At 54.2% G+C, this 25480-nt stretch overlaps 2 protein-coding genes across 6 annotated transcripts in view; one reads left to right on the top strand and one right to left on the bottom strand.

Moving 5' to 3' along the window:
• Window positions 1–5727, bottom strand: part of Ppp6r2 (protein phosphatase 6 regulatory subunit 2) — a 73552-nt gene extending 67825 nt beyond the window's left edge. For all 4 annotated transcript variants that reach the window (XM_048353620.1, XM_048353622.1, XM_048353624.1 and 1 more), the window contains exon 1: window positions 5531–5727. The gene's annotated coding sequence lies outside the window, so the exon portion shown is untranslated. The remainder of the gene's footprint in view (window positions 1–5530) is intronic.
• Window positions 5728–9555: 3828 nt separating this feature from the next.
• Window positions 9556–23756, top strand: Dennd6b (DENN domain containing 6B). Of its 2 annotated transcripts, XM_048353659.1 has the most exons (20): window positions 9556–9808; window positions 16492–16530; window positions 16603–16645; window positions 17520–17632; window positions 18216–18296; window positions 18881–18986; window positions 19106–19185; window positions 19269–19331; window positions 19565–19620; window positions 20287–20409; window positions 20488–20583; window positions 20679–20773; window positions 20909–20974; window positions 21297–21361; window positions 21440–21529; window positions 21666–21719; window positions 22111–22220; window positions 22302–22404; window positions 22758–22832; window positions 22910–23756. In XM_048353659.1, the coding sequence occupies exons 1-20, from the start codon at window positions 9632–9634 to the stop codon at window positions 23030–23032; spliced, it is 1758 nt and encodes a 585-aa protein (XP_048209616.1). In that variant the 5' UTR covers window positions 9556–9631; the 3' UTR covers window positions 23033–23756. The 2 variants fall into 2 exon arrangements, with proteins under 2 accessions (XP_048209616.1, XP_048209607.1); XM_048353650.1 differs by having other exon boundaries at window positions 16492–16645.
• The last annotated feature ends 1724 nt before the right edge of the window (window positions 23757–25480 follow it).

Consider the following 25480-nt stretch of genomic DNA (forward strand, 5'->3'; position numbering starts at 1 on the left):
CAGGTTGGGAAAGGACAAGAGAGGTGACAAATAAGACAAAATAGGGGTTACAGTGAAATACAGGAACTACATAGAAGTAACAAACTGGGAAGGAACTAGTGGTGACAGCAAGGGATTACTACCAAACTAGAAACAGTCTGTAACAATTTGAATGAGAGATTGCAAGGATATAAAGTAGCAGGAGAAGAGGTACTATAAATAGAGCTTAGCAAGGTATATGGGGAGGGTTTCAGATGTGAAGGAAGAAATGATGAAGATGCATGAAGGACAGGAGCACTTAGGAATAATTATAGAGACCAGGGAGTGACAGAATGGGGTAAGTGACTGGTGATATCTGGAACCTTGATGAAGGGCATGAAAGGAGTGATGGAAATAGAGGACAGAAACAAAAGGAGATTGAGTGGTGGTAAGACAAAAGGAATGATGGCAGTAGGAACTAAGAAGGAAGTGCCTCACACAAACAGGCAGGAAGAACAGTGGGAGAGCACTTACAGGTGAAGGGGTCACTAATAATAGAGCAGAGCACTAATGAAAAAAAGTCTTTAACAGATGAAGAGTGAGACGGAACACTAAGAAGAGGGTAATGATGGGGCAAGCACTGACATTAGGGGATCTGCCCACCTTCACAGACACAGGGAAGAGGAGAGAAACCTTGATAGGCAGATAGGACACTCTGCAGGAGTCACTGACAAAAAGGCCACTATAGGCAGAGGTGGGCATTGACACCAGGGATATTGACAGGATTACTGGCAGAGTAATGGGGTACCACTGACTGGTGAGGGAACTACTGACAGCAGGGATCACTGATAAGGACTAGGACTGACTAGGAGGGCACTGGTGGACATGGGGGCCATCAAAGGGACAGGGGTATTATTATCTTTGGGGATCTTGCCAGGCAGTGCAGTGGGAGTCACTGATGGAAAGGGAAATGACCAAGGGGATACTGACTGGTGGGAGGGCACTGTCTCAGGGACTAAGGAGAATGAGTGAGTGAATGAATGAATGAATGAATGATGGGGGTAGGCTGGGCGATAGCTGATAGAAGTTATGACACATGGGCCACTAACAGGGTCACTGATGGAAGGGGGCTGACAGACTGATGGGGCACTGACTGCAGGTGCTGATAGGAGGGCACTGACAGGGCAGACTGACTGACAGAAGGGTACTGACAGGCACTCACAGATGGGACACTGACAGGAAAGCACTGACAGGACAGACTGACTGACAGAACACTGATGAGACACTGACTGATGGGAGGGCACTAATAGGGCAGACTGGCTGACATGCACTGACAGATGGGACAGGGGAGCATTGACAGGCACTGACAGATGAATGATGACAGGAGAGCACTGAAGGGCATTGATGGCACTGACTGATGAGAGGGCACTGACTGATGGGAAGGCACTGGCTGATTGGAAGGCACTGACAAGAGGGCACTGATGGGCACTGACTAATGAGAGGATACTGACAGGAGGGCACCGATGAGCACTGACTGAGTGACCGAAGAGCACTGACTGATGGGAGGGCACCGGTGAGCACTGAGTGACAAGCACTGAATGCTGGGTACTGACTGACAGGAGTGGACTGACGGGCACTGACTGACAGGAGTGAACTGACTGACGGGAGGGCACTGACTGACGGGAGGGCACTGACTGACTTGAGGGTACTGATTGACGGGAGGGCACTGACTGGCGGGAGGGCACTGACTGACGGGAGGGCACTGACTGACGGGAGGGCACTGACTGACGGGAGGGCACTGACTGATGTGAAGGTACTGACTGACGGGAGGGCACTGACTGACATGAGGGTACTGGTTGATGGGAGGGCATTGATGGGCAGTGACTGACAGGAGGACACTGACGGGCACTGACTGATGTGAGTGCACTGACTGACGGGAGGGCACTGACTGACGGGAGGGCACTGACAGGAGAGCACTGACTGATGTGAAGGTACTGGCAGGAGGGCACTGACTGACATGAGGGCACTGACTGACATGAGGGTACTGACTGACATGAGGGCACTGACTGACATGAGGGTACTGACTGACAGGAGGGCACTGACTGACATGAGGGTACTGACTGACAGGAGGGCACTGACTGACATGAGGGTACTGACTGACAGGAGGGCACTGACTGACATGAGGGTACTGACTGACAGGAGGGCATTGACGGGCAGTGACTGACAGGAGGGCACTGACTGACGGGAGGGCACTGACTGACTGGCAGGAGGGCACTGACTGACATGAGGGTACTGACTGACATGAGGGCACTGACTGACAGGGTACTGACTGACAGGAGGGCACTGACTGACATGAGGGTACTGACTGACAGGAGGGCATTGACGGACAGTGACTGACAGGAGGGCACTGACTGACGGGAGGGCACTGACTGACTGGCAGGAGGGCACTGACTGACATGAGGGCACTGACTGACATGAGGGCACTGACTGACATGAGGGTACTGACTGACAGGAGGGCAATGACAGGAGGGCATTGACGGACAGTGACTGACAGGAGGGCACTGACTGACGGGAGGGCACTGACTGACTGGCAGGAGGGCACTGACTGACATAAGGGCACTGACTGACATGAGGGTACTGACAGGAGGGCAATGACAGGAGGGCATTGATGGGCAGTGACTGACAGGAGGGCACTGACTGACGGGAGGGCACTGACATGAGGGCACTGACTGACTGGCAGGAGGGCACTGACTGACATGAGGGTACTGACTGACAGAAGGGCAATGACAGGAGGGCATTGATGGGCAGTGACTGACAGGAGGGCACTGACTGGCAGGAGGGCACTGACATGAGGGTACTGACTGACAGGAGGGCACTGACTGACAGGAGGCAATGACAGGAGGGCATTGATGGGCAGTGACTGACAGGAGGGCACTGACTGACGGGAGGGCACTAACATGAGGGCACTGACTGACTGGCAGGAGGGCACTGACTGACATGAGGGTACTGACTGACAGAAGGGCAATGACAGGAGGGCATTGATGGGCAGTGACTGACAGGAGGGCACTGACTGACGGGAGGGCACTGACACGAGGGCACTGACTGACATGAGGGCACTGACAGGAGGGCACTGACTGGCAGGAGGGCACTGACTGTCGGGAGGGCACTGACTGACAGGAGGGCAATGACTGACGGGAGGGCACTGACTGTCGGGAGGGCACTGACTGGCAGGCGGGCAATGACTGACGGGAGTGCACTGACTGGCAGGAGGGCACTGACTGACGGGAGGGCACTGACTGGCAGGAGGGCACTGACTGATGGGAGGGCACTGACTGGCAGGAGGGCACTGACTGATGGGAGGGCACTGACTGGCAGGAGGGCACTGACTGGCAGGAGGGCACTGATTGATGGGAGGGCACTGACTGACAGGAGGGCACTGACTGATGGGAGGGCACTGACACGAGGGCACTGACTGACATGAGGGCACTGACAGGAGGGCACTGACTGACTGGCAGGAGGGCACTGACTGTCGGGAGGGCACTGACTGACAGAAGGGCAATGACAGGAGGGCATTGATGGGCAGTGACTGACAGGAGGGCACTGACTGACGGGAGGGCACTGACACGAGGGCACTGACTGACATGAGGGCACTGACAGGAGGGCACTGACTGACTGGCAGGAGGGCACTGACTGTCGGGAGGGCACTGACTGACAGGAGGGCAATGACTGACGGGAGGGCACTGACTGTCGGGAGGGCACTGACTGGCAGGCGGGCAATGACTGACGGGAGTGCACTGACTGGCAGGAGGGCACTGACTGACGGGAGGGCACTGACTGGCAGGAGGGCACTGACTGATGGGAGGGCACTGACTGGCAGGAGGGCACTGACTGATGGGAGGGCACTGACTGGCAGAAGGGCACTGACTGGCAGAAGGGCACTGACTGATGGGAGGGCACTGACTGACATGAGGGCACTGACTGACATGAGGGCACTGACAGGAGGGCACTGACTGACTGGCAGGAGGGCACTGACTGTCGGGAGGGCACTGACTGATGTGAGGGCACTGACTGGCAGGAGGGCACTGACTGACATGAGGGTACTGACTGACGGGAGGGCAATGACTGACGGGAGGGCACTGACTGTTGGGAGGGCACTGACTGGCGGGCGGGCAATGACTGGCGGGAGGGCACTGACTGGCGGGAGGGCACTGACTGGCGGGAGGGCACTGACTGGCGGGAGGGCACTGACTGGCGGGAGGGCACTGACTGACGGGAGGGCACTGACTGACGGGAGGGCACTGACTGGCGGGAGGGCACTGACTGGCGGGAGGGCACTGACTGATGGGAGGGCACTGACTGGCAGGAGGGCACTGACTGGCAGGAGGGCACTGACTGATGGGAGGGCACTGACTGACACGAGGGCACTGACTGACATGAGGGCACTGACAGGAGGGCACTGACTGACTGGCAGGAGGGCACTGACTGTCGGGAGGGCACTGACTGACGGGAGGGCAATGACTGACGGGAGGGCACTGACTGTCGGGAGGGCACTGACTGATGTGAGGGCACTGACTGACGTGAGGGTACTGACTGACGGGAGGGCAATGACTGGCGGGAGGGCACTGACTGGCGGGAGGGCACTGACTGGCGGGAGGGCACTGACTGGCGGGAGGGCACTGACTGGCGGGAGGGCACTGACTGATGGGAGGGCAATGACTGACGGGAGGGCACTGACTGACGGGAGGGCACTGACTGGCGGGAGGGCACTGACTGGCAGGAGGGCACTGACTGATGGGAGGGCACTGACTGGCGGGAGGGCACTGACTGGCAGGAGGGCACTGACTGGCAGGAGGGCACTGACTGATGGGAGGGCAATGACTGACGGGAGGGCACTGACTGACGGGAGGGCACTGACTGGCGGGAGGGCACTGACTGGCAGGAGGGCACTGACTGATGGGAGGGCACTGACTGACGGGAGGGCACTGACTGGCGGGAGGGCACTGACTGGCAGGAGGGCACTGACTGATGGGAGGGCACTGACTGGCGGGAGGGCACTGACTGACATGAGGGTACTGACTGACAGGAGGGCAATGACTGACAGGAGGGCACTGACTGGCAGGAGGGCACTGACTGACATGAGGGCACTGACTGATGGGAGGGCACTGACTGGCGGGAGGGTACTGACTGGCAGGAGGGCACTGACTGGCAGAAGGGCACTGACTGATGGGAGGGCAATGACTGGCAGGAGGGCACTGACTGGCAGGAGGGCACTGACTGACGGGAGGGCACTGACTGACGGGAGGGCAATGACTGACAGGAGGGCAATGACTGACGGGAGGGCACTGACTGGCAGGAGGGCACTGACTGACGGGAGGGCACTGACTGGCAGGAGGGCACTGACTGAAGGGAGGGCACTGACAGGAGAGCACTGACGGGCACTGACTTATGGGAGGGCGCAGGCCGGTGTCCGGCGCTGACAGGAGGGCAGGGATTGACGGCCGGGCGATGACCGACGGCCGGGGCCCTCCTCGCGCCGGGCCGGAGGAAGCCGCCAGTGGGCGGCCGCACTCACCTGACCCGCGAGCCGGAGGTCGCAGCGGCTCCTTGGAGGCCGGGGCGCTGGCGGAGACGAAGCCCGAGCAGCCTGCGGCGGGCTGCACGCACATGGGCCCGGCCGCGGGCGCGGTGCCTCGGGACACAGGCGCAGCCGGCCGGCGGCACCGAACCGGCTCGGGGCCGCGGGCGGCGCTCAGGTCACTCCAAAATGGCGGCAGCGGCGCGGGCGCGCGCGCGCGCCGGGGGCGGGGCCTCGCCGGGGCTGCGGGCGCACCGGAGGCGGGGCCTCGGCCGGGGCTGGGGGCGCGCGCGCGCCGGGGGCGGGGCCTCGGCCGGGGCTACGGGCGCGCGCGCGCCGGGGGCGGGGCCTCGCCGGGGCTGCGGGCGCGCCTCGGGGGCGGGGCCTCGGCCGGGGCTGCGGGCGCGCGGCCCGACGCAGGCACGGCGCCGGCTTCGGTCGCCCGCGCGGACGCCTCCGGGTGCTTTCTCTGCGTCGCCTCGTCCTGCGCGAGCTGGCGGAGCCCAACTTCTGGGACGCCTGCGTGCCCGGCCCGCGGCCCCACGCCGCGGCTGGCCCCGCTCGCCCCGCTCGCGCGAGAGCCCCTGCCTCCGGCCTCCACCTTTGCTGGCAGCCACCGCACCGAGCACCGCACGGTGCCCCGTGGGTTCCGGCACATCACCGGACACTCAGAATTAATTCAGGGGCGGAGGCGGGGCCCAGGTGGTCGGGCGCCGTTACCTGCACGCAGCCTTTCTCCTCCCACACGCACAGCCCTTCCACGTGTAACCCACTCTCCCCTACCAGGATGCTCCCACGACACCGTGTTCTCGCTCCTGGGTCACAGCAGCCTGCCCACGGGCTCCTCCTATCCTGCACTATTTGCTTTCGCCACTCAGCCGAGCACCCAAACGAATTAAAGGAGGTCAGATCCCATCTCTGCCCCTAGGGACTCTTGTACAAGATGGAAAAAAAGAGTTTTCACTGTTGCTTACAGGCTGTTTGGGACCTCGTATCATCTCCCTTGCCCATTCTGTTTGGTCAAGATAACCTCCGGCCCCAGGAAGTCACTCACACTGCCATGGCCTCCTTCCAGAATCCTCCCCTAGTTAGTGCTGTTTGGTAGCTTACCTCCTCCATCTTACTGCGCCCTTTTCAGTGGCTTCCCTATTTCAAACCTCAACCCTACCCCCACACACTTCACAGCCCCCGTCCCACGGACCTTTCTTCCTTCATAGTGTTAGCAGTAGGTATAATCCAATAAGGGAACTGAAACCACATAATTTTCAAGTTGAAGGATAGTTCTGATGGGCACAGAATTTGTTCTTTGGCAGGTTTTATTTTCTTTCACTCTGAATATTTTATTTTATTGCCTCTGTGGCCTTGTCTTTCATGAGCTCAGCTGTTAATTGCATTGTTTACCTTTATGTAGCCAGTCATTTTTTTCTTGTTATTTTATGATTTTGTCTGTCTCTGACCCATGGCAATTAGCTTATGGGTATAGAGGCATACCTCTTCCTGTTTTCATCTTTTGTGGAGTTTCTGGTGCCTAGTCTTGTCTTGATTCATTGCCCTTTTTCTTCCTGGTCCTGGGGCTTGAATGCAGAACCTGGGCACTATCCCTAAGCGTTTTAGTTCAAGGCTAGCATGCTACCACTGAGCCACAGCTCCACTTCTGTCCTTCTCTGAATAGTTTATTAGAGATAAAAGTCTCACAGACTTTCTTGCCCAGTCTAGCTTTGAACTGTGATTCTCAGATCTCAGCCTTCTTGCTCTTCCTTCTCCTCTTCTTCTATCCTGGGGCTTGAACTCTGGGACGGGGTGCTGTCCCTGAGCTCAAGGCTAGCACTCTACCACTTGAGCCACAGCACCACTTTCAGTTTTCTGGTGGTTAATTGGACATAAGGACTTCCCTGCCCAGGCGGGCTGTGAATCACAATCCTCAGATCTCAGCCATCTGAATAGCTAGGATTACAGGCATGAGCCACAAGAGCCCAGCAGATCTCAGCGTTCTAAGTAACTAGTATCATTGTGTGAGCCACTGGCACCTGGCTTTCTTTTGTCTTTTAATACTGGCATACTGAACTCAGAGTCTTTCACTTTGAGCCATCTTCCAGCCCCAACCGTGACAATGTCTTAAAAAGTTAAATACACTTATCACACAGCCCAACATTTTCACTCCTAGGTATTTGCTCAAGAGAAAGTAAAACATATGTCCACACAAAGACTTGTCCACTAATATACACAGCAGAATTATTCACAATATGTAAAAACTGGAAACAATCCAAATGTCCACCTATTGTTGCATGGATAAAGAAAATGTCAAGTATATAAACGATAGAATAAATTTTCATGAAAAGGAAAAAGTATCAATACATGCTTTAATAACCTGAGGGGGTGGGAAGTCCCACCAGGTCATCATTGCCACACCCCACTGCTGAGCCTAAGAGGGGATCCCACCCCCCGCCCCACGTTGAGGGAACCGGAACCACCACCCCCTCCCACTGCAGGCAGGCAGAGGATATAAGAGGGCGGTATTTCCAGAAAAGAGGGGGAGAGACTCAGGAGAAAGGAAGGCGCCAAGAGGTGCATTGTGGAGCTGAGCAGTGCTCATGTTCCCCTCAGGCCTGAGGGGCCTGGGTCTGGGACAGGAGAAGCCAAAGCCCCGGGCCTGTGGTGTGGAAAGGCCCGAGGTTGGGCTGGATAGTGGAGAGGCCCGAGACCCTGGGGCCTGCAGACAGGAGAGGCCCGAGTCTAGATGAACGATGCAAGAAGGCCAGAGATCAGAGGCTGGAGTGGCCGAGCTCTGGGCCGATGGAGAGGAGAGGCCTATGGAGCCAGAGCCGAGACCTGCTGAGAGTGGAGGCGGGAGGAAGAGTGGAGGCCCAAGGAGAGCCACGTGGAGAGCCACATGGAAAGCAGAGGCCCGAGGAGAGGGGAGAGGCCTATGGAGAACAGGAGGCCTGTAGAGAGGCCTGCGGACAGGAGAAGCCTGTGGAAAGGAAGGAAGGAAAGAAACTTGCCCCCTTGAGGCTGCAACTGCTCCCAGTTCTGGTATAGCCCGCGGAGAGGGCAGTTGCAAACTGACAAAACTCATTTGTCACCTTTAACAATGCCACGGTGAATTTTCTCACTCCCCAGGTCGCAACACATGCAATAGCATGATGACCTCAGAAAACATACTAAGTTCAAGAAAACAGAAAAAGCACATTATATATTGTGTATTACGTTTCTGTGGTTACTGTAACAAACTATCACAAACTTAGTGGCTTAAGACAAATGTATCCATCATCTATTTCTAGAAGTCAAGATGAAAAGGATTGGGGAATGTGGCCTAGTGATAAGAGTGCTTGCCTCACACACATGAAGCCCTGGGTTCAATTCCCCAGCACCACATATACAGAAAAAAGCCAGAAGTGGTGCTGTGGCTCAAGTGGCAGAGTGCTAGCCTTGAGCAAAAAGAAGCCAGGGACAGCGCTCAGGCCCCGAGTTCAAGCCCCAGAACTGGCAAACAAATAAATAAAGATAAAATGCGTATATTGTTTCACAACTCATGATGGTGTGCTGAAATCAATGTGTCTCACAACCGAAGGTGTGAAACCGTGTAGAAAAGAATGCTCAAGTTGAAACCACATGGAGACGCTACTCCCCATCGCTGGGCCAGCTAAAATCACGTGGCGACCCGCTGCCGCGAGGAGGCCGCACACTCGGAACGAATGAGCTACTTGAAGTCGCTGGTTCACGTCCGTCACCCGAGACGCGAGAGGCTGAGACCTGAGCATCGGGATCGGAAGTCAGCCGGAGGGTCTAACGTCCGATCAGCCGCCACGGCAGAAGTGGCGGGAAGTAGCCGGCGTCGCACCGCCTCGCGACACGACCCAGGCCCGACACGACCCGCCCGCGGAGCCCGGATCGGCCGCTCCCGGAAGTCCCGCCTGCTCCGGCCCGCGCGTGCGCCTTCTGGCTGGCGTGCTCGACGCAGGACCCTGCGCCGGGGCTGGCGCTCCTCCGGCGCTAGGGGGCGCGCGCGGCCGCCACGGGACTGCTTCCGCCCGGGGAGGTCGTGGGCGGGCGGGCTCGGCGAGCGCCCGCGTTCCCCAGCAACGCGCCGCTACCGCGATGGAGGCGCCGGAGAGCGCCCGGCCCCGGCCGGCCGGCGGCGACCCGAGCCCCGCGGAGCCCGCATTCCCGGGCCGCGCCGCGCCGGCCCCGGCGGCGCCTTGGGAGCGCTTCTCGGCCTGGCTGGAGTGCGTGTGCGTGGTCACTTTCGACCTGGAGCTGGGCCAGGCTCTGGAGGTGAGCCCACGCTTTCTCCCCACCCCTCCCGCTCCTCCCGGAGCCGCCACGCCCCTCCCCGCCCCCCCCCCCTCGCGGGTGCCCCACCCGTCTGCTCCCGCACGCCCTTCCTCCTCCGGCTTCGTTGAGGCCGCCCTGCCGCGGTGCCCCCTCCTCCTGCCCGATGTCGTACCCTCGAGCCGACCCTTCTCCCGTGCTGCCTAGCGTCAAGCGTGGAATCCTTGTTGCCCTTTTTTTGTTTTTGGTCAGTCGCGGGGCTTGAACTCAGGTCCTGGGCGCCGTCCCTGAGCCTCTTTGGCACTTCCAGCCTTTGAGTAGTTAGAGTCTCGCGGGGGACTTTTCTGCCCCGGCTGGCTTTGAACCGCATTCTTCAGATAGCAGCCTCCTGAGTGTAGGAGTACATGAGTCACCGCCCCTTCTTTCTCCTCTTCTTCCTTCTCCCGGTGCTGGTTCCCTCCTCCAGAAAGGGAGCCTTTCCTCAGGGCTGCTGGAGCGCTCCCCAGGCAAAGAAAGGAAAGGCACTTGAGCTATAGGACCAGTGAATCTGTTGCAGTAACCACCGAGAAAGATATCTGCCCTCAGTTGCTCCAGCTAGACTCCGAGGGTCACCCTCCATCCCTCCCTCCCTCCACTGCGCCTCTCATGCATGGGCAAGACTGCCTGCAACAAGGATCTTTTTTAAATTTTATTTTATTTTTGCCCGTCGTCCTTTTCAGCTCAAGACTAGCTCTACCACTTGAGCCACAGCACAATTTCGGGCTTTCTGGTGGTTAATTGGAGATGATGAGTCTCACAGGCTGTCTGGGCTGGCTTTTTTTTTTTTTTGGCCAGTCCTGGGGCTTGGACTCAGGGCCTGGGCACTGTCCCTGGCTTCTTTTTGCTCAAGGCTAGCACTCTGCCACTTGAGCCACAGCACTACTTCTGGCTGTTTTCTGTATATGTGGTGCTGGGGAATTGAACCCAGGGCCTCATGTATACGAGGCAAGCACTCTTGCCACTAGGCCATATCCCCAGCCCTGTCTGGGCTGGCTTTGAACCTTGATCCTCAGATCTCAGCCTCCTAAGGAGCTAGGATTAGAGGCGTGAGCCACTGTTGCTGGGCACTGTGTGCAACAAGGATCTTAAAGCCATTGTCTACTGTAGTCTTCAGTGCTACTCCATCTTCATTGTCCTCGAGTTCAGCCTTAGTTGCTCTCCTTGATCACTATGAACCCTTACTTTGTCCCTGTGTCTCCTTTTCTCTCTCTTGGGCATCTGGTCACCAGTTCCATGCAACTGGACCTGACCTGAGGCCTTTAATGTAGTGTTTCAAAGGCCTACAGGCCTTCAACCCACCCACCTACAGGCATGACTTCTCTTCCTCCAGGTATAGATGAGAATGCCAGTCTGGTGTGGGCTCAGTCCCAATCCTTGGGAGTGTGAATCTGAGGTTGGAGGATTGTGAGTTCTAGGCCAGTCTTAGCTACATAGGGAGACTGTGTCTTAGACCATGAGAGAGAGAGAAAGAAGAGGGAGAGAAGGTTGGGGGGAGGGGGGGAGAACTGCAGGTTTAGGGTTAAAGGCCCTGGGCAAGCCCAGTCAGGATAATCTGTGTTGTGAAGGACCTGACCAACAAAGGGGAGGCCCACAGTGGGTGGAGGATCCTAGGAGGTAGACTTCCCTGTACTGTCAGAGAGACTGCTGAGAGCCTAAGAGATTATACCCCATTACTGACTGCTCTTGGTCAAGGTGAGGCTAGAGTCACCCTGGGGAAACCCAGTGCAGCGCGTTCCTGTGGTTGGGAGATGTTAAGTCCCTGATGACCTCTGAGAGTTCAGGAGAAGTCTAAAGTCTTCTGAAGAGAAAAAAATATAATTGCAACAAAGACTCCAAAGCTCCTGGCATGATGCTCCAGCACTGTATGTAAGACCTAATCCTACTGCACACTTGTACATTGTCTCTACTACTTATACTATTGTAAATGGCACTTGATGGGGGACCTGGTACAGTAGATAATTTACCCTAGGTTGCAAAGCCCTTCTTCTGTTGCTTATATTGTTTTCCCTTAAAGTTACAAGAAACCTTTCCTTCAGACATTTTCAGGTCTAGTCCTGTAAATACCATTCAGAAAGTTCATTCTAGCCCGATGCTGAGGGCTCATACTTGCAATCCTAGCTACTTGGGAGGCTGATTGTGGTTTGAGGCCTGCCGACGCAGAAGGAAGGTTTGTAAGACCCCCCTTTTAGTGAAGAGCTGCATGCTGTGGGTGTAGGCTTGTTACCCTAACTACCTTCAGAAGCCCAACACTAGATCACTTGGGCCCTAGGCAGGAAGTCAAATCCTATCACAAAAATAAGTCTGGTACTGGTGGCTCATGCCTGTAATCCTAGCTACTCAAGAGGCTGAGATCTGAGAATTGCGGTTTGATGTAAGCACAAGCTGTAAAGTCCAAGATTCTCACCTTCATTTACCAGCAAAAAAGCCAGTAGAGTTGTGGCTCAAGTAATAGAACACCGGCCTTGAATGAAAAGGCTAAGCAAGAGGGCAAGACCCCAAGATCAAGCCCAGAACAGGTACAATCATAATAATAGCTTGGTGCTGGTGGCTCATGCCTGTAATCCTAGCTACTCAGGAGGCTGAGGTCAGAGGATTGTGGTTCAAAGCCAGCATTGGCCAGTGAACCACAAAAAAAAAAAAAAGCAGAAATGAAACTGTGGTTCTGTGGTGGAGTGTTAGCCTTGAGCAGAAAAGCTCCAGGGCAGTGCCTTGGCCCTGATTTCAAACTCTGGATCTTGTACTCTTACTTGTCTTTTTGGATCAAAGCTAGCACTCTACCATGTGAGTCAGCCCTCCAGTTCCAGCTTTTTTTTTTTTAATTTCTTTTTTGGTACCAGTCCTTGGGCTTGAACTTGGGGCCTAGACGCTGTCCTTGAGCTTCTTTTACTCAAAACTTGCACTCTACAAACCCAGCCACAGCTCTACTTCCAGCTTTTTGGTAGTTTATTGGAGATAAGAGTCTCACACACATTCCTGCCTGGGTTGGCTTCAAAAGTGATCCTCAGGGCTGGGAATGTGGCTTAGTGGTAGAGTGCTTTCCTAGTGTGCATGAAGCCCTGGGTTCAATTCCTCAGTACCACATAAACAGAAAAAGCCAGAAGTGGTGCTGTGGCTTGAACGGTAGAGTCTAGCCTTGAGCACAGAGAGGCTCAGGGACAGAGTCCAGGCCCTGAGTTCAGGCCCAAGGACTGGCAAAAAATGTGATCCTCAGATCTCAGCCTCATGAGTAGTTAGGATTACAAGTGTGAGCCAGCCACAGCTCTACTTCCAGCTTTTAGCTGATTAATTGGAGATAAGAGCCTAGGATTTGCCTGTACAGGCTGGTTTCAAATAGAAATTCTCAGATCTCAGCCTCCTGAGTAGTTAGGATTACAGGTATAGCCATTGGTGTTCAGCTGTACGATCTTTTCTTTTCTTTTTTTTGCCAGTCCTGGGGCTTGGACTCAGGGCCTGAGCACTGTCCCTGGCTTCTTTTTGCTCAAGGCTAGCACTCTGCCACTTGAGCCACAGTGCCACTTCTGGCCATTTTCTGTATATGTGGTGCTGGGGAATTGAACCCAGGGCTTCTTGTATACAAAGCAAGCACTCTTGCCACTAGGCCATATCCCTAGCCCCAGCTGTACAATCTTAAAAATTATTGGGAACTACAGAAAGCCTTTTGTTTGTATGAATTATATCTACCAATGTTTACTATGATAAAAAATTATATGAGAAAAGTAAAAAAAAAAAAAATAGCAACTCCGTGAACAAAAAGCAGCCAGATGTGGTGATCTCCTAATTCCAACACCCTTAGCACTTAACCTGACACAGAAATGCAGTAGTGGTACTCAAGAAACACTGTGTTGAAAATGAACTATATACATCTTGTGGGCAGGGATGGGAGAGAAAAACTGGGAGAAAGCAAGGGAAGGGTTGACATTGACCATAAAGAAATATACTCTTGCAAGGCACTGGTGGCTCTTGCCTGTAACTCTAGCTACTCAAGAGGCTGAGATCTGAAGATCATAGTCCAAAGCCAGCCTTGGCAGGAAAATCTGTGAGACTCTTATCTCCAATTAATCACAGAAAAAGCCAGAAGTGGTGCTGTAGATCAAATGGTAGAGTGCTAGCTAGCCTTGAGCAAAAGAGCTCAGGTACAACACCCAGGACCAGAGTTCAAGTCCCCAGATTGGCAAAAAAAGAAATGTACTCTTTACCTGACTTTGTAACCCTTCTATACATCACCTTTATGATAACAATAAAATTAAAAAAAAAAACTGATAGAGGATGATCTTTAGTTCAAGAATAGCCTGAACTACATAGGAAGGCTCTGTCTTGAACTAATAAAAATAATAATAGTAATTTGAAAAGGAGAGCCATCACTTGACATTTTCATAACCATTGTTAATGTCTTACTAAAAATAGGAGATAGCTGGATTTTCATGTTATCTTCCATAGTCAGTCTGCCAGGATTATACAAATCATAATCTCTAGAACACAGTAGGAACACGAGAGGAAAGAAGAAATGAGGATAGCATGATGTCCTGGAACCCAGGGGTTGTTAGACCACACCTTAAAAACTACTACTGTTGGGGGTGGGAATGTGGCTTCGTGGTAGAGTGCTTGGCTAGTACATACAAAGCCGTGGGTTCTTCACATTAACAGAAAAAGCCGGAAGTGGCGCTGTGACTCAAGTGACAGAGCACTAGCTTTGAGCAGAAAGAAGCCAGGGACAGTGCTCAGGCCCTGAGTCCAAGCCCCAGGACTGGCAACAAACAAACCAACCTACTACTGTCTAGAAATAACTTTTCCGGGCAAAGGTCACCATGTCTGTCTTACTCATGGATGACTGAATGACCAGAACCAGCGACCTACACAGACTGTCTCAAGTGAGAAAGAGTAAGACCTTACAGCAGAAAAACCAATGAGAAGCCAGCACCTATGGCTCATGCCTGTAATCCCAGCTACTCAAGAGGCTAAGATCTGAGGACCTCAGTTCAAAGCCAGCCTGGTCAGGAAAAGTCCATGAGACTCTTATCTCCAATTAAACACTAGAAAACTAGAAGTGGCGCTGTGGCTCATATCCGTAGAGCACTAGCCTTGACCTGAAGAGCTCAAGGACAGTGTCCAGGCCCTGAGTTCAAGCCCCATAACCACACCCCCCCCCAAAAAAAAAACAATGAGAATGGAAGACACTAGGATCTTTCCCACTCAATTCAGAGGCATACATGCCAATCCCCTCTGGGGATACCTCCACATATACTCAGAAGTAGGGCTTTACTTGTTTCCTAAACACTCCTTAATCTAGTCAAGCTCATACTTAACATTAACTATCATACCTCCCTTTGCTGGTTGAACTCATGAATGTGTTTTTACATGTTCCACAAATATACTTGGGATAACTTGTTCCCTGCCAGATATTGAAAAGCAGAAGAAGGAATCAGCAGAACACAATCCTCTTTTTTTTTTTTTTTCTTTTAGTGCCTGTACTGAGGTTTGAACTTAGAGCCTGAACACTGTCTCTTAGCTTTTTCACACCAGGCTGACACTCTACCACTAGAGCCACAAGTCTACTTCTGACTTTTTGGTGGCTAATGGAGATAAGAGTCTCACAGACTTTCCTCCTTGGATCTCATCATTCTGAGTAGCTAGAATTACAGGTGTGAGCCACCAGTACCCAGCTGAGTCCCTGCCTTAAAGAGGCTTAGCTAGCATGCAGCTTTAGAGACAAAATTAGACTCAGTAGACAGCCTAAACCAAAGACAAAATCTGCTGTTTCAGAAGAGACTGTTGATCCAGAGCATAATAGGTCAGCCTTCTGAGGGCTCTGCTTCTCCAGAAGGCTTGTTTCAGCCTGGCAGAATCCTCACCATAGATGTTTGCCAGATAGTGAGAAGGAAGACCACATATAAAAGCCCCTGTAGGTTCTAGGCACAGCCACTTCTTGGAAGAGCCAGGCTAGGAGACTATAGGCCCACTGTCTGTTCAGTATCCTATAGGAAAATCCATTAAGGCCACTTACTATTAGAATTACTGAGCCTGCCCAGTAAATCTGTGTTTAAGCTAACTAAATTCCCCAGGGCTATAGGATCTGTCCAGTGGATCATTCACAGGTGAGGTATAGGCCCAGGATGGGAAGGAAAGAGAAGTGGGAGTAATTAACGAGGGCAACTTGAGAGGGCCTGGCAGAAAGCTGCTGTTGTGTGGCCAAGATGTAAAGACCCTCTGGCCAGAGAGGTAGCGAGGGAGGTAGGGATTAGACAGATGGTCTCGCTGACCACTCCAGGCTATGAGCTCTGAGATTGCCCTTCTGATGCTATGAAGAACTGACTGCCTGAGCTGGTAGAAGCCGAGAGGACCCAGACTGGCCACAGATTGAGTTGACAAGACTTAGCCAGGTAGCCATGTGTGAAAGGAGCTGAGACACACACACAGTTGTGCCAGCCTCCCTCTGAGATGGGCCCTGGAGGCAAAGGAGTGAAAAGAGATGATCAATAAGGAACAAGAGGGTCTAATGTAGAGAAGACAGAGTGGGATGCGGAATGGGGGCCAGGAGGAGAATTTGCTTCAGTAGACATGTACCTGTGGCCCCTGCTTGGGCACATTCCCCCAGTGGTATTACATTAGGCGAATGTAGTATCACCTAACACTCTTATCTTCCCTTGCAGCTGGTGTACCCAAGTGACTTCCAGCTCACCGACAAGGAGGTAGGTCCTGGCTCTCAGGAGTGGGTGTACCCCAGCAGTGAGCTGACCCTCACTGGGTTCTGTGTGTTTCAGAAAAGCAGCATCTGCTACCTGTCCTTTCCTGATTCCCATTCAGGTAGGTGACCCCACACTTCCTGGACTGGATGCAGGCTCTGGGACTGGGGAGGTGATGGGCCAGAGGAGGGAAGATGAGGGCAGCGACATCAGTACCACCACTGGTACACAGAGCACTGGAGGGATGGGTTCCCACTCTGTAAAGACACCTGGACCCCCATGCTGTAGCAGGGCAGCCGGCTAGCTTCTCCAGAGTCATGTCTCTGGACAGAAGAACCAACAATCTGGTCTCTTTCACACTACCGTCCTGGCTACCAGGAGCCAGACTCAATTTGCTCCTGCTCCTTGTAGCTATTTCCATGTCGGGTCTCCTGTCCCAGGCAAACTGAGCGAGGTTCCGATAGGAAAATTGAAGGTGCTTCTCTGTGTGTTGAGTTCATTCTGACAATTCTCAGGTCAGGTTTGTTTTTTGTTTTTTGTTGTGTGTTTTTTTTGCCAGTCCTGGGCCTTGGACTCAGGGCCTGAGGACTGTCCCTGGCTTCTTTTAGCTCAAGGCTAGCACTCTGCCACTTGAGCCACAGCGCCACTTCTGGCTTTTTCTATATATGTGGTGCTGGGGAATCGAACCCAGGGCTTCATGTGTACAAGGCAAGCACTCTTGCCACTAGGCCATATTCCCAGCCACTCAGGTCAGGTTTGGAGGATCAAGACAAGAGTCCATTGGAAAACAGACCCTCGGGCAGGGATCCCACTGATGAGTATTTAAGCCAACAAAGGCCAGCTCTATCAGGGCTCTTTTTCGCTGACCCCCACAATATCAGGAGGGGCTCTCAGAGCCAATGAATATGTGTGATGAGGCTGCCTCCTTCCCAGGTTGCCTCCGTGGCAGGAGAGGCTCCCAGCCCGAATGTATAACAGGACTGCCTCCTTCCCAGGCTGTCTCGGAGACACTCAGTTCAGTTTTCGCATGCGTCAGTGTGGAGGGCAAAGGAGTCCCTGGCATGCCGATGACAGGCACTACAACAGCAGGGCCCCTGTGGCACTGCAGGTGAGTGTTAGGCTGCCTCTCTGACCTGCGCCTTCTTCCCTGCTCCCAAGCCCTTGGCTGGTGTGAGTAGCTCCTTCAAAGCTCCTAAACCCTGTATAGCAGAAGAGGTACTGATCGGGGTCATCTTCAGGGTCACTGATGGCTGCAATCCCTGCCTCTGCCAGTCCTGCACTGGGGAAATCCATTGTGGGTGGGCTTGCCAGGGTCTCTGCGTCTCTTGCGTATTGTACTTCCTTGGTTGGCTCCCTAACCCCTCCCTGGCTGGTCCTACAGGGTGAATAATGAGCAGATGCCTGCAGGGCCTGCCAGGCTTCTGCCCACGCCTCCTTTCCCTATGTCACTTGTGTCAGGACAGATTTCTAGAGTGGTGTTGCCCATGTCCTGAGGAAAGGACCCCCACACCCAACACTAGGAGGGTCTTCAAGCCTTCCGTGAAGACACGCTTGAGAGCACAGACGCAGCAGCCCCTGGGGTTTCTGCATCTCCAGGCTTCAGTCTTCAGCAGTCCATTTCTTGTCACTCCTGGCCCTGAACCTAGCCAGTTGGCTTGGACGGGCCATAGCTAATATTGCATTCCTTCCAGAGGGAGCCAGCACACTACCTTGGCTACGTGTACTTCAGGCAGGTGAAGGATAGCTCTGTGAAGAGGGGCTACTTCCAGAAGGTGAGATGCATGCCACTGTTGGGTGGTGTTATGGAGAGATGGGAACCAGCTGGCAGCAGGACAGTGAGGCTGGCTAGGAATCCTATGCCTCCGGGAATCCTCATCCTCTGTGGTCTTCTCAGGCAGCAGAGCTGGGGCAGAGCCACTCCCATAGCTCTCCTGCAGCACCTTCCTTGTCTAGCATAGCCCTCAAAAGCTGTCTGTTCCTAGATCAGGACAGCCTTCCTCCTCACCGCTCAGTGGCCCCTCAAACCATCAGAACAACTCAGAACTAGCAGAACAATTTCAGTTTGGAACTTAACCAGAAATCTTGCCTTACATTTCCTTCTCAAGGTCCCAGCTCCAGCCCCACCCTGCTGTCATCTGGAAGTTTCCCCCACCTTATAATGCAGGCATCAGGCTTTCCTGTCTCATCATCCTGAAGTTTGAGTTGGCCACTCTGAGGCAGTTGTTCCATGGGGTTGGTGGGATGTACTGTCCGGGCCAACTCTATGTAAGTGTGCCATCAGAGTCACTCTAGGACTCTGAGTGGCAGAGGGTAACATCTGGAGCTTCGTACTCTAACTGGACTTGTGTTATCACAGTCTTTGGTGTTGGTGTCCCGTTTGCCTTTTGTCCGGCTGTTCCATTCTCTGCTAAGCCTGATTGCTCCAGAGTACTTTGAGAAGCTAGCACCCTGCCTGGAAGCAGGTGAGTTGCTGTTCACATGGCCATTGCAGTCTCATTGTCTTAGCTGAAGCCCCTAGTGGGCCTCAGTAGACAGCTTCTCCTTGAGGAGGGTTCCTGACTTTGGCCACTTGTGTCCACAGTTTGTAATGAAATTGATCAGTGGCCAGCCCCTGTTCCTGGGCAGACCTTGAATCTACCTGTCATGGGAGTTGTCATCCAGGTGAGAGCCAGCTGAGGTACTAGCACTTGGAAGGTGCTCGGAAACACTCTGCTCCCCTGGCAGTTGTATTTGTTCCTCCCCAGGTGCGCATCCCGTCCAAAGTGGACCGTCTAGAATCCAGTCCTCCAAAGCAGTGTAACCAAGAGGTGGGTGATGGGACAGAGGGAGCTGAATTTTGCCCGAGTGCTGGTCCTGGGCAGTATAGTACCACCCCCCCTCCCCCAGCCCATCCTGTTGTATGGCCAAAGACAGGTAGACAGAAAGGCAGAACAGAGTGCGTATCAGTGGCAGAACCTGTGCTGGGTAGAGGGAGGAGCATGGGTGTCCTCAGGTACAAACTTCAACCTCTACCTTGATCTACTGTCCCTCCATCTGACAGAACCTCCTGCCAGCCCCCATGGTCCTTGCCAGTGTCCATGAACTGGACCTGTTCAGGTAAGCTCTGTATGGTATTCATACTGCTTTGGAGAAGCCAACCAGTAGTCATGTGCATGTGTATAATGCAGGGTGGGGCTGCCAAAGGAGGAGCCAACCATCTTGAGTAACTCTTGGGTCAGCCTTTTGTTCTGCAGAAGAGGAAACCTGGGTACAGTATCTGAATTCAGAGGGAATAACCACAGTGGGTAGGAAGGCTCCAGAAGGAACCTTCAAATGTGAAGAGACATTTGCTATCTGAGGCTGTCCCTCTCTGCCCCTCCAGGTATCTTCAAGGGAGTGTGGGAGCTTATCCTGTCTCATTGGTGGGCTCAGCAGGAGCCAGCTTGCAGGAGAACAGCAAGGGTCTGGGTGGGAAGCCCTTGTAAAAGTTTGGGGGCTGCAGCATGACTGCCAGCCTCTCACAGCCAGGGCCAGTTAGGAAAAAGTCCCCTATTCTCAGGGCCAGCCCTAGTTGAGGTGTTCTGTCTGGGAGAGGATGGCTCTGATTACCTGAGATACCTTCAAACAAATGTCCTTACCAGTGTCTTCCAGCTGTGCTCTGTGCTCACCAGAGTGCCTGTGCAACTGCGAGCCACTTGCCTATCTGGGCGAAGCAGTGGGAAAGCAGGGTCAGTGCTGGAAGCCTTAGCCCTGCCTGAGTTCCCACTGCCCTGGCCACTCTAGGTGCTTCCGGCCTGTGCTAACCCATGTGCAGATGCTGTGGGAGCTCATGCTTCTTGGGGAGCCCCTTGTAGTTCTGGCACCCTCACCTGACATGTCTTCAGAGCTGGTGCTGGCCCTGACAAGGTATGTACCTCACCACTGGACCATCCTGGCTGGACTGGGCTGCCCCCACCTTACCTGTTCCTGCTCCCCATCTCACAGCTGCTTGCAACCCCTCAAGTTCTGCTGCGACTTCCGCCCCTACTTCACCGTCCATGACAGTGAATTCAAGGAACTCACAACACGCACACAGGCCCCGTAAGTGCATGTCCTCCCCATCCACTGTCCCGTACCAACTCCCCGGCCTTTCTCTGCTTCTCTCTCTTTCTCTGTCTCTCTCTCTCTCTCTCTAGACCAAACGTGGTCCTGGGAGTCACAAACCCTTTCTTTATCAAAACACTCCAGCACTGGCCCCATATCCTCAGAATTGGGGAGCCCAAGATGTCAGGTGAGGTGTCCAGGTCCTCTTGAAGCCTTGCCTAACTTTGAGGGTTTTTTTGGTGGGCAAGCCCTATGACCTCTTAGCCTATAGACATGACCAGAACTATGGCACTGAGGCCTGGCCACTGGGTATCTTTCACAGGGGACCTTCCTAAGCAGATCAAGCTGAAAAAGCCCTCCAGACTCAAGACCCTGGACACCAAGCCAGGTCTGTGCCCTTCTAAGTCTGAAGCCCTGTCTGCTGTGGAGGGGCCTGTCTTGCACGTGGCGGATCACCTGGCAGTGACAGCCAAGTCTCCTGACCCCACCTCCTTCCATTCAGAGCCCCCCACCCCCACCCAGAACCAGGATGTGGAATGTTGTCTTTAGCAGGCACTTTCTTCGAATCTGGGATTGGGTAGAATGAGAGGTACAGGTTTGGCCAAGGGAGTAGAGCTGTTGGCAGATTAGATACCTACCCTCACCTATCAGTAGAGCTGCAGGATTGTGGGAAGCCTAGAAGGACTGCCACAGCTCTGCCCTCCTGACAGGCCTTTACACCTCGTACATGGCTCACCTCCACCGGGACAAGGCACTCCTCAAACGACTGCTCAAGGTACAAGCTGTTGGGGTTGAGACCTGGCCCTGGGCATGTGGTGCCCTTCGCTGTGCTCACCACTGCCTCTTCCCGCAGGGGGTTCATAAGAAACGACCTTGGGATGCACAGAGTGCCCTGCTGAGGCAGCGCCTCCTAGAGCTCACTCAGAGCTTCATCATTCCCCTGGTAAGGCCTGGCAGAGCTTGGTGTCAACAGGGGCCTTGTCAGAGGGGGGCAGTGGCAGCAGGGAAGGGGTCAGTGGCAGCAGAGGCAGGGACCACAGTGGCTGTGGCCTGGGCTTATTCTCCTCCCTGTCCCCCAGGAGCACTACATGACCAGCCTCATGCCACTGCAGAAGAGCGTCACGCCCTGGAAGGTGGAGTCTATGGGGTCTGGTCTGAGAAGGGTAGATTCCCTCCCTATAGCAGAGAAGGGAAGGCCTGGAGCCAATATCCCCCTGGAGGGGTGGCGGGGGGAAGAGTTGGCTGTGATACAGGAGCCACAGAGCTTAAGGTCTTCCCCATACCTACCAGGTGTTCCTTGTAGGGCAGAAAAAGGAAGGGCCACAGATAGGGACGCTAACAGAACCCACAGAGGGGCTCAGTACCTCTTACCTGGGTAGGACCCCCCAGAGATTTATCCCACGAGGGGTGGGGCAAGGATCTTTAGACACATCCTGGGAGGAAGACCCCAGCTGGATGAGGGGCAAAGCCTACAGCTGTTCTCAAGTACTGGGACTCACCTAGCCTCCCTGGCCTCCTTCATAGAGTCCCCCCCAGATCCGCCCCTTCCGCCAGGATGAATTCCTGCGTAGCCTGGAGCATGCTGGACCCCAGCTCACCTGCATCCTCAAGGGCGACTGGCTAGGCCTCTACAGGTGGGAAGATGGCAGGCACAGACTCCAAGGCTGCCTCCTTGGCATACTGGGCCAAGTAGAGCAGCCTCTCACTACTTACAGGCGGTTTTTTAAGTCACCACATTTTGATGGCTGGTACCGGCAACGGCACAAAGAGATGGCTCAGAAGCTGGAAGCCCTGCATCTGGAGGCAATTTGTGAGGCGGTGAGGGAGGACAAGAGGGGGATGAGCACTGGCTGAGGGTAGGGAGGGTGTCTGAGGAGAACCTAAAATGTCCCCAGAAAACAATGAACACTGTGGCTCATGCCTGTAACCCTAACTACTTAGGAAGCTGAGATCAGGAGGATTATGGTTAGAGGTCCTCCTGTGTAATACTTGTGAGCCTATGGGGCATGGTGGTATCTGCCTGTCATCCTAGCTACTCAGGATGTCTAAATAGGAGGATCACCCTCCAGGCCACCCCAGCCAAGAAGCAAGACCTAACTTGAAAATTAATGAGAGGTGGGGGCATGATTCAAGTACCTGCCTAGTACCTACTAGTCTTGCCCCCTCTGCAGAACATTGAGGCCTGGATGAAGGACAAGTCAGAGGTGGAGGTAGTGGACTTGGTCTTGAAACTTCGGGAGAAGCTGGTGAGAGGCCTCCCTACCCTGCCCAACCACCTTCCCCTACGTTAGCACACTGCCCCTGACAGCCATTGCCCCTCCAGGTGCGGGCAGAGTGCCACCAGCTCCCTGTGAAGGAGGCAACACTGCAGCGGGCACAGCTGTACATCAAGACTGTCATCTCCTCCCTGCCCAAGGACCTACAGACTGTTCTGTGCCCTCCCTAGGATGTGATCCCAAGGACATGGGCTGGCCAGGCCTCCCTGTCCCCTGTGGGGTGGGCTTCTGCCAAGTGCAAGCTCCCAGCCTTGGTACCCTAACCGGGCTGTGGTCCCATCCCAGCACCACCTTTGTCCCAGCAGTAAACATGACATTTGGAACCACAGCCTGTTCCCTGACTGTTGGGAGATTCTGTACTGACAGAACTTGGCCCCTCTCGGGCCTTACCACTGCCATAGCCTTGGGGGTAGAGGTGGGCTCTGAGCCTTCAGTGATGCGGACACATTCAACATGCCCCTGCTGGCACCCATCTGTCTCTATACCATGCCTTATGTTTGATATGTCCTTTAGCCCAACAAGCTACGCAGCTTAGGACAGAGGAGGCAGCTTCCAGGGCTGGTCTTTCCCTCCCCCTCTCCCCCCTTCTCTACCCCCCCAGCACCCACCCCCACCCCAGCCTAGTCTAGGGACAGGAGAACATTGCTCACAGCCACTTGGGAGGGCACAGGCTGCCTCAGTCCTCACTGCACTGGTTTGCTAGGGTAGGGGAACAGGGAGTGGTATGGCGCTGGCACTCCTGCTGGGTGAGCAGGCTCAGCCTGTCTGGCAGTGGGGGAGGGGTTCCTCTGCATGGTTCTGATCCTTTCCTGGAACACTCCACTGGACACCAGATGCATACCTTCCATTCAGGCTAAGAAGTATATACCACCCATCTCTTTTTTCTTCATCTATCTCCCCGACCCCCCCCCCCCCCCCGCCCCACGCACAAACTCAGGGGGGTTATGATCTAACTTAACCTTGCCTCCCTGGCTCCCATTGACTCTGTGCAAATGATCTAAGCTGGGATAAGTGTCCCTCTGGTGTGCTACTTCCAGGCGTATGCTCATGCAGTGCTTCTAAGCCTGGCTCAGTGAGGTTCAGTGTTGTCACCACTCAGCACTAGGTGGTGACACTGTCTAGACCTGTGGGGGATGTGTATTTGAGGTGTAGACCCAGGCAAGCCAGCTAACCATGATCTGCTGTGAACTTGTGGGTAGGTCTTCTGACCACTCAGACTCTCCAGCTCCTCATCTGAGAGACTAGACCATACCCCAGCTACCGGGGAAGGGTGGTGGGTGTTACAGAGTAGGCTCTGTGCCCTGTTGGTTGTCTGAAAGAGTTGCTGGTAAAGCAATCTGATGAAGGGCTGTGCTTCTGAAGCCTCCATGCAGCACTGCTGTATCCTGTCCTACCATCCTGGATGGTAACCTCAGGTGAGGAGAGGTGGATCAGACACTGCCTGACCTTCCACACTAGGCCTGGATGAGTCCCCATGACAGGGTGAGGGTGCTGATCCAATGTTCTCATAACTTGATGATTTGGTCACCCCCAACTTTGGCCTAGGACGAATGCTATGCTCATTTTGCAGATGAGGGAACCAAGGCAAGCGAAGGCTGAGGAAGGTACTTGAGCTAGATCTGTCCAATGCTGCATTCGAGGTTGTGTCTGCAGGTAGACAGCAGAGCAGAGGTGAGCGGAAGTGGAAGCCCAGCTCCAGGCAGCACAGTGTGCCCATGGCCATCTGGCCCAGAAGTATCAGCCTCTCCAAGGGCCTGTAGAGATGTGGCATCCCCCCCTCCCTTTTTTTTTTTTAATGCCAGGGCTGTGTATTCTTGATTGGCTTTTTCACTCAGAGTTGACACTTAGCTGGAACATTAGGGCTACAGGAATGGTGGAGTTCTGGCTGACATGCAAAAGCCTGGCTTGCGTGTGCCCAGCCTAAGATAGCGCAGTGGACTGGGTCATAGCCCCCTGAAGATCTTCACTCCAAGGTTAATTGTGATTTCATCCTTGAAGGACCTGAAAGCCTGGAGGACCTGCAGAGAAGCCTCCACCAAGCAGGGACATTGGCTACCAAGCTGTACAACCATATCCCCGTAGGTTACTGGATCCTGACAGCTGGCCATCCTCAGGACACTGAGGGTGGGGCTTGGGACAGATACTTTAAGGCAAGTTAATATTGCCCAGAGTGCTATCGAAACTAGAGGCATGTGGGAGTACAGGGATCTTTCTCCTCCTGGAGTCATGGACCCTCTTCCAAAGAAATTGTCCAAGGTGTCAGGTTGGCCAGGTAATCTGAGGCACTATGCTCACGTTCTCACCTCCCAAGGGAATTGTCCAGGCTACTGGGCACAGTACAAAGCATGGGGCCTTCTCTTCCATCTCCTGCTCTCCCACGGTCAGATCAGCTCAGAGCTGCTAGATCTCCCCCATCTCCTGTACTAGGTCTCTTAGAAAGGGAGGAATGGGCTTCTATGGGTGGGACACCCGGGTGGGCAGAGGCTTATTAGTCCAGGAGCCTTCGAGACTGTTGTGGTCACTGAAGCTCTCAGAAGGGCAAGGCCTCCAGCCCAAGAAGTTGAAGAGGACAGTGAACAGTCATTAGGGAGTCAGGGAGGGCTGGGTGGAGGTCATGA

Source organism: Perognathus longimembris, chromosome 1 (genome assembly GCF_023159225.1).
Source record: "Perognathus longimembris pacificus isolate PPM17 chromosome 1, ASM2315922v1, whole genome shotgun sequence".
In the NCBI taxonomy this organism is placed as follows: domain Eukaryota; kingdom Metazoa; phylum Chordata; class Mammalia; order Rodentia; family Heteromyidae; genus Perognathus; species Perognathus longimembris.